Source organism: Mugil cephalus, chromosome 16 (assembly GCF_022458985.1).
Source record: "Mugil cephalus isolate CIBA_MC_2020 chromosome 16, CIBA_Mcephalus_1.1, whole genome shotgun sequence".
Taxonomy (NCBI): Eukaryota; Metazoa; Chordata; class Actinopteri; order Mugiliformes; family Mugilidae; genus Mugil; species Mugil cephalus.
The window spans coordinates 10481384-10490473 of NC_061785.1; the positions used below are offsets into that span (position 1 = coordinate 10481384).

General features: G+C 43.1%; 1 protein-coding gene across 1 annotated transcript; it reads right to left on the reverse strand.

Annotated features, from left to right (window-relative positions):
- Nucleotides 1–226: 226 nt before the first annotated feature.
- LOC125022809 (collagen alpha-1(I) chain-like) lies at nt 227–3395 on the reverse strand. The gene is made up of 5 exons (XM_047609750.1): nt 3163–3395; nt 1690–1881; nt 1173–1192; nt 893–983; nt 227–423 (listed from the first exon to the last, which is right to left on the reverse strand). Exons 1-5 carry the CDS (start codon nt 3242–3244, stop codon nt 227–229), a joined length of 582 nt encoding a protein of 193 aa, XP_047465706.1. The 5' UTR covers nt 3245–3395.
- Between the last annotated feature and the right edge of the window lie 5695 nt (nt 3396–9090).

Consider the following 9090-nt stretch of genomic DNA (forward strand, 5'->3'; position numbering starts at 1 on the left):
TCCTATAGCACTCTGTTTTAGGACAGCTTCTAACAGCAAAGTGACGTTCGAGCTTGAGTTATGCAGGTCAGAAAAAGGGACTAGACATTCAGCGTTATCCTCAGAGCTAAACCTGGGGAGGAGGGAGCTGTCTACAGTCCAAGTGCTGAAATACACACGGAGCAAATTTCCCAGTCGTTTTTTTTTTTTTACCCCAGCATAAAGTCGCACCTTCTGATTTTACTCTTCAAGTGAAGAACTGGAGCAACATGTCCTGGACTAACGTTTTTATTCTTTCTTTAGACTTATGATGTGCATAAAACCTAATCTCTGACTTTCCGAGTGTCTGGTCGTACTTGACTCTCTGATACCGAAGCAGCTCCGCCAGGCAGGCCAGGGGGTCCGGGGCCAAGCCAGGTCGGATGTACCAGGAGGCCAGAAACCCTGTAGGAGGAGTCGCATGGACACAGTGAGTCAGCTGTAATTATTACTAAACGTTTCAGTTCATCTTCAAGAGGAACTAAAATCCACAGCATGACAATTACACAATAAACCAGAGTAAAAAACAAAACTATTAGAAGTAAGACAATGCTAAAAATAAAAAGATTAACAATCATTTGTTTATGTTTAGGTCACCTTTGAACTTTCAGTGACCTTTTGACCCGGTGACCTAATGATCAAAGGTCAACCGCAACGATTACGTCATTTACATCACTCAGCAAAATGGTGCTGTGTCCATTTTTAGATTTCTAGGTCGTAGCTGGTGAAGCTACCCTCTATGAAACGTCACCAGAATAATATAATATAATATAATAATCAATCAGGGACATAGTGCTGCCAATGTAACAATCAGCATTACTTGTACTGTAATAACACTAAAACAGTACACATCAATATTTTTTTTTTTTAGCACAAAAACCAAGATAGAGTGGAAACATGTTTACGAATAGTGTGAATGATGAACCTACATTGTCTCCCTTGGGGCCAACGTCTCCCTTTGTTGGCTACGGACAGACAGAAAGATGGAGTTAGGCTACGCTGGTTTGTTTCATATAACTGTACAATAAACTCTGTCATAAACAGGCTAAACTGGCGCATGTATCCAAAGAGAAATTATTATGTGTATGTTTCTACTCCGAGCTTTAGTGCCAAACAATTTTCTACATCAAAATGAAAATGAAAAGGATAGGTACCTCCGTTGGAGTCGTGGGTCCTACAGGAGCAAGGAGAGAAAAACACACGTCAACACCTCACATTGCACATTTATGAGAGACACATTGAGCCAATAATTCAGCCTTAAACTGCAAATCAAAGCTCGTTCGTGAGCTCGGAAAAACTGCTAAATGAGTAGAAAAAGAGGAGATAAATAGACAGAAGTGTTGTTTGTATAATGTTTAAGCCTTGTTGCGCCCTGCAGTGGCACTGCACAGGCAGGCGTGTTGTGAAATAATTACATTAATTGCCAGACTTTGCCAAAGAGCAGGTGTAATCCGTCGTTAAAGGAAATGCATATTGACAGTGAAATCAGCAAAATGTAATCCAAAGCGATTCTTTTCTGAACGAAAATCCTCAAGCGGGCTGGCAAGCATGTAGGCAGGCTGAGGGGCCTTGGGTCCATTTGTGGCCAGAGAGCCACGGATGGTCAGAGGTGGAGTGGGAGGAAACTAGGTTGCGCCGCAAAGCTAATCAAATCTCAGAATTGGTGTGTACCATCATCGACGCAGATGGGGCAGCACTCTCCGTCGGGGATGATGGGATCAGCGCAGTCGGTCGTGTCCTCGCAGATCACATCGTCGCACATGACGGTTCCGCTGTCGCAGACGCAAATCTGGCAGGGCTCTGGTTTCCATACATCCTTGTCGTTGTAATACTGTCCCTCTAACGTGCAGCGGCCGTTTGTGCCTGAGACAAAGGAAAGAATCACAGTGATTAATTAATGGTGAAACTGCGTGAGGACTCCTACATATAAATGTTGCCCTATACATACTTGAAAACAGGCCTGTATGCAGGTAAAAGCAAAACGTTTGTACTTTGCCTCTTCTGCACAGACGTGTTTTAAGGCAGATGCAACGTCTGCTTGCAAAACCGCACGATATTCATCTATAATAAAGGAAGAAGTGCGACTTCGATCCGACTTTAAAGTTACACAAAGTTTCCTGGAATCATTCTGCATCGTGGATAATCTGGTGTTTGGTGACTCGATAATGGAACAGGAAAAAAACTTGGAATGACGTCTATCTTGCAATCGCTTTGCAACAGTTGGGCTGCTGAACTAAGGTACCATACGACTGTGTCGAGACTGCGGTTCAAGAGATTTTTCCGGACCAGAATCTATGGAGTGGAACATAAAAACCAGGCCTAATTACATTTCAGGCTGCTGGATGTGTGGTTGGGGAAGTGGGAGGACCGAGGTTTTGAAGATGGACGCGCAGTTCCGGTGTTCGCCACAAAGCGGCGCTGTTGGCCTGCAAACAGAGGCCTTCCGCACCCTGGACTGTTCGGTGATTAATTGAAGTCTAGACTACTTCACTGTCGACGTCAGACTTCAGCAATTTTTCCGTTGTTATTTTTTTCACTTTAAAAAACTCCAATTTAATGCGAATTGAAGGAAAAATCTCAATCTGTCATCCAGAAAAAGTCTAATTTTTCTCCTTTTTTGCCTACACACTTCAGTCTGCGCCAAAAGCGCAAAAAAGAAAAAGAAAAAAAAAACTTATACTGGACATGATTTAGGCACACACTTGTGAGCTCATTAAAACCTAGAGTAAGATTTCATCTGAGTGACTTGACTATCTCAAAAGCATTTTACGCCTCTGCTTTATGTCCCTTTGGACCCAATGTCCTGTCAGTGCGCATCAGAGATAGCGCAGCTGCCCCTCTCAGGTTTGCACTCCAGGGGGACGCACAACTGAGCATGTATCTGCACGTCAGTGACAGGAGCAAACGATAAAGAAAAAAAAAAAAGAAAAAGAAATCCAGTCTATAGATTCCTATTCGCATCCAGATCTCCACTGTGCCACAACTTTCACCAGCTCTGCCCACTGGAGTCAGGTATCCCGCAGAGGACAATCACTTTCCAGCAAACTGCTCAGCATCCTTGCAGGCTTTCCATATCCTGAGGGTGCCACCGTCCCAAAGAAGAAAGAAAACCCACTGAAATCAATGTTTGAAAGTGATACTTACTATCATCCTCGCCTTGACCTCTGGCCAAAAGCACTGCTGCGCTGAGCAAGAGCGCTAACCGAATATCCACAAAGCTGAACATGTCTAAATATTAGACATGTAGATTCTTTGCGGCAAGGGGAATCCTTTTTCTCCTCAGACACCACTCATACACGGCAGGGTCCGGTCTGTGTGTAACTCCAATCCAGACCCTAGCAGAAACTCCCTACTGCCTAAACAAATGAGTTAGCTTGGCTTTTATATGCCAAAACTTTTGGGGAGGTCCCGTGCGCTCCAGATAACTTGTACATGTACTAGTCGCAGAGTCCCTCCTTCATCAGAGAGAGGGGGCCGTCTTAAAACATGTCAAACAAGTTCACGTTTCAGCTCAAACGTGGATGATGGGGAGAGTCGTCACTCGCGCGCCGGCTCGCCACCGCTCAGTCGTGTTTTGTCGCTCTCCGTGGATTTTCTTAATTAGGACGCGAGGTTGAGGCGTTTTGTCTTTCAGGCGTCCACCCCGAGGCACTGCGGCGCTCAGGTTCTTTAAACCCATGTGGATTTTATTAATAGAACCGATCAGTTGCCGATCAGGGGAGCAGTTCGATTTCAGTTGTTCAGGACGTTATGTTGTTGAAATCGCTTTATTTCGTGACGGGATATGTGATTTCTCTCAAAAAAATAGACGGAGGAAAGGGTTCAGAGTGATGCGTTAAGTGTGCGTAATTTACGCACGCAGAGCAAACAAGAGTAGAACTTTCCCCGGATAACTTGGGTTTCCTCAAATGTTTGTGCAATGAAAACATTTATACATTCAAGTACTTTGAAGCACCTTGTTTTCAACTGGGCCACTACAACATCTGACTGTCAAGCATCTGCAAAACACTGAAGCATATTCCACGTATACATACATTGCACCCACCACATATTTTGTCTTGATGGAACTTGCATATTATAATGAAGCGGTCCCAACTATTTACGCCTCGTTGCCTTATCTAACCCCTTCTTCTGCAACTCCCACCAGCAACAGTGCTTTCAAGTTTTCATTAAAACATAATCGTGCTGCAATAGCAACACGAACAGTGTTTAAGGGGCATGTACAAGTATCTGCGTTGAATCCACCTAATCCAGAGAAGACACGGCCATCTCATCCTGTCAGAGATCAAGAAGGAGGGAGTGAAAAAAAAGAGAGAAGAAAATGTGGCAGCTCCTCAAAGCAGTCTGGTTGAACTGTGGACACGTTGCAGCTTCGACAACTCCAGTGTGGCCCAGTCTGACGTTTCACTTACTCTCTGGTGCTGTTGTCTTCTTCTTTTTTTTTTTTAAGGAACCCAAGGAAGCTGACCCGTCCTCACAAGCTGGACGAGGTGAAGGGAGTGCACGAGACATTTATTAGAAACTTATCACTGGCACAGAAACGTATCTGAGTGGAGCGGAGTTAATCAGATTTCTGAGCGTGTTTTCCAGTTAATTTTAAAATTAACTAAACCTTTTCCTTTTTGACTCCTGCAGTGGATATTTTGACTAAGTTTGCTGGCCTTTATGGAACTGTTATGGCAACTAGTACAGTACCATCACCCTAAATTATTAATAATTTATAAGATATTTTCCCGCATGGGAAACTTGCAGCGTCTTTAGTCTTGACAGTAAAAATGATCATAAAGAAAACCTGTGAAATATTCATAAACAGAGAAACCAAAACTTTAGGTAATAAAAGACAACAGGTGCCGGCTTCATTCAGAATTATTACTGCCTATGATTGAAAAGTTTTGATTGTAAATAAATATATATAAAAAAAGGCTCATTCAAATGTATTTTTTTAAGCTTTTCGTGCACAGAAACGTGTATGTTTGGAGACGTCAGCGGCAGGTTGCAAAGGACTGCGTCACTTTTATGATATTGCTTCAGCTGTGGCGGAAAATTAACAGTTTCAGAGAAAACGTGTGTCTGCTAGTGATTTGGGCAGTTATGCTTAGCATCTGTTCGTCTTCTAATGAAAGCGGGGTGTCTCCTCAAACACCTGCCAAACAGATAGACAGCTGTCAATCTCCCACTCAGCGCCCACTTTCATATTTTCTTCACGCCTTCAGAAAAGTGCAAGTCAGGCCTTTTCCCTGCCCTACTGAGGCTAACAAAAGAAGAGGTTGCATATACGCTGCGAGTTTTGTGGACACCGTGAGGAAGCTTCAAGACAACATACACCCTTTGCAGTGACATTTACAAAATAAAGAGGAGGAATGGAGGTCTATCAGAGGCTGCTCTGAGTAAAATGAAAATAAGGAAGTCCTGTGTCAGAGTCCTGCTTGTTCAAGAGGAAACCCATTCGATAAGACCTGTGCCTGTGGGTTGTCTCTGTGAGTTAAACTTTTAAAAATGCGTTTTACTTCAGCAAAATAAAACAGCCACGGGATCAGAAATCAAGATTTTACTGTAAGCGGTACTTTCGCAGTGACTTTCCATGAGTGAAATGAAGCCGAAGCTCACAGGACGGTGTTTAAATAGAACCGGCAATTTTCTGGTGTTTGCCTTGGACTCAGGTTGCTGCAATCTATAATATACAGAGCTCAGACTGGCGGTTTGGGTGGAAGCGCTCAGAGTGATTTTATAGCATTTTAGCTGCCTTTAAATATTCGATCGCCGTAGCTGCAGGCAACATAAGAGTGACGGATGGCGCGTTTCAGTTAAGAAACTTCAACTCCTTTCGGGTTCTCTGGCCAAGACAATCTAATCCAATTCAAACTCCCCTCATTTCCAACGTAGGTAGTCAATCCAACCGTGTAAGGCAGTCTATGTGTCATAATATGAGTGCAAAAATAACTGAGCTGGAGCCATCGGGCTTCGCCGGCTCAAGGGAGGAAATTCCACGTTTGTCACTGGCAGCATGTGAAGATGCGGGAGCCCAAGATGTAACAGGTTGTGGGAAAAAGGTGTCTTCACAGCCACGGCTGCGACTTTTTCATGGACCCTCTTCTTGTTAATGAGCATAGAGCAACTGATTTCCACAATAAAAAAAATAACAGGCCTCTCCCGGACACGCATTTACGAACGGAAGCTTGAGAGGAGAGGATCGTGTGGTTGGTTAAAAGTGGTGCAGACCCTCAGGAGGGGTCAGCTCATGCTGCTTCTGCACAGACTCCGCCGTGCCGCTTCCACTTGAGGCAATCCGCAGTTAATTAACCTCATATTCTGGAGACGGCAACTATGCATAAGTGGGCTTACATGCAGAATTAAGTCTCCGCAGAGCTTGCAGTGTAGCTAAACAGCCCCGGACTGCGCATACCCCAGCAAGCCTCTGAGCTATAGCCAGCAACACGTAGCATCTGCCTGCCTTGTCCACGTGTTTCTACTTGTAAGTCTCTGAGCCTCTGCTCCTCTAAGCCCAACAAAGCAAAACCTCCTCTCTCTGTCTCTCACTCGTCTCTAAGTGTCATCAGCGGAAAAATGTTCAGAGCCTTTACTTGACTGAAAATACTCTTGGCTAAAATCCTATTAAAGTAAAACCTAATACATGTGTTTAAGTGACATCATTAGATTACTGATGACAGAAGCATCAATGGCTGCGTTTACACGGACGCTATTACTCAAAACAGAAATGTCTAAAAGAATATAAACAATTTATCTGATCAATTTTCTTCTATGGGTCAAATGAATCGTTTCTTTCTGGACATTTTTGACCCATATGTGGCAAACATCAAGCGATGTAACAAGTTTTCAGGAGGGATGGAAACATCGGGCGTTGTTTAAAAAGACGAATCAATGCATTGGAGCTGCTAAAGTCATGGTCTTGCCTTTGTCTGCTGTCAGTAAAGTTCGGTGGGGGGGAATACATCTTATCAGATCATTTTATCAGTTGAAACAGTTTCCACCGTAATGAATAAATACTTTCCATGAAGCAAGTTCGTCAGATCAGATCTTAGACTTTTTCTCAAAGACAAAAAAACGTTTAGGGATGTGACGCGACAAGCTGACGACCACCTGATGATTCAGGAGAGGCTAGCTCTGCACAGTGGTATGAAGTGTGTCCTGCGTTCCCAGCTAGAATGACAAATACAGAACGTGCATGCTAGCGGAGTTCAAGTGCAACACGAGTTGCGTTTTTCGATGCTGTCAGACTCTTCCTTTGACTATTTGGTGCAGCTATTAACATCCCACCCGTGATCCCATCTACACACACACACTTTTCTAAAGCCTCTGAAAGTTGATTCATGTTATGTTATCCACTGTGGAAAATCTTCAACTTTAAGATGAAACACCTGGAGAGGGCAAATCCCTGGTGGCATTTCCTCCGCCTTTTTTTAAGAGTTATTTATTGTTTTTTCAGCCTCAAATAATATGATATAATATCTTGTTTGACTTGCAGCCTGGCTGGCACTTTGCACTAAGGCCACCATTACTTGCTGGTAAACCTGCGTCCCAGGTCATTATGAAGTTTCTTAATTATTTTCAATTATGGGTTTTTGCACAGTCATTTCATGCTTTGTTTAGATTGGAGCCCCATTGTAGACCCAGCAGCTTCAGACAAATTACAGGGTACAATGTGGGAAATTGTACAGCATCACAAATAAAATCGGTCTCTGCGCGGTATATCTTTAAATTCTAAATGGTTATTAAGAGCTCTACCAAACCATACTGTTCAACATTTTCATAAAGGATATAACAGGTCTAACAGGTTAAAATCATGTCTAACACACCAAGGAATCTTCCAGTGACTGTGGAAGCTTAACTCATGACATCCATGCAAAATGTTTTACTCATGATCAGTTTGTTTTGTATACTTACTTGCATCTCTTTCCTAAGTTCAGGATTAGCATATCAGATAGCAATAAGCAATTTCACATATTACTCATTCTTTTCAACTGGAAACCATTTAATCTTCCCTTTCCTGTGCAATGCATGACGACCGTTACCTCCAGTTAGTGATGATAAAACGTACTTAATACTTTAATATTTCTCACTCAACATTTGGGGAACACCGCAAGAGGACAATCAAACTGTGTACAGTTTACTAGACTACAGTGAGTGGGGAAAATTTGGGTTTGATGCACAATCGAACCCAAAAGCATTACCAGATCTCATTTTACAAACTCTCACATAAGCTTCAAGCATCCAGCTGAGATAATCATAAAGACAGACTGCTAGACTCTGCAGTGTACGTGTACAGACGGGCAAATGACTAGTGTCACTTCGGTAGTCGCCTCCATGAAGAAAAAAAAAAAGAAAAGAAGCAAACTTCCATCTCTGGCCAAGACCGTGCAAGTTCATTCAAAGCAGCAGTATCAAGCCGAAGAAAATACCAAGTGGGACTTCCACATGGCATTATGGGTAAATGCTCAATTACAGGGTGAACGCACGAGCCCACTTCTGACTGCGACTTGAAGCAGAGCCCTACGTGAACTGCAATCATCTCATAAAGGCCGACTCTCGTCTTTTTAGTCTGCAGGCTGCTTCGTGCTTGCTGGCTGACTCTCACCACTACAAGAGCCAGTTAATTTGTGACTGTGGAAACGGGGGTTTGACAAAATAATCTTAATTTAGTAAGGTCCGCTTTGTAGCCCTTGCTGACGCGTTCACTCATTATAAAAGAATAGTATGCGTTTGTCAATGTGTTAAGCCATACAGGTCAGATGAGTCCAGATTTCTTTCTTTTATATTGTATTGCTTTCTCACAGAAAGTTAAAAGAGAGGATCCCTGGTGACAGTTAGTTTAGCTGAGTACAAGAAGAGGAAGCAGACAGAAACATGTAGGTTAGTTATTTCCCTGTAGTCTTCATGAAAATCTAAGCTAACAACGTTGTAGTTGTTATTGATTCAGTCTAAACCGAACACCAACTTATAAGTCTTGTCGTAGACGCTTTCAGACTGGGACGTTGCCTTTGTCTAGGCCAAACGGTTACACCTGAACCCTCCAAAACAACCACCACCACACAGCTGGCATATGCAATAAAGAGA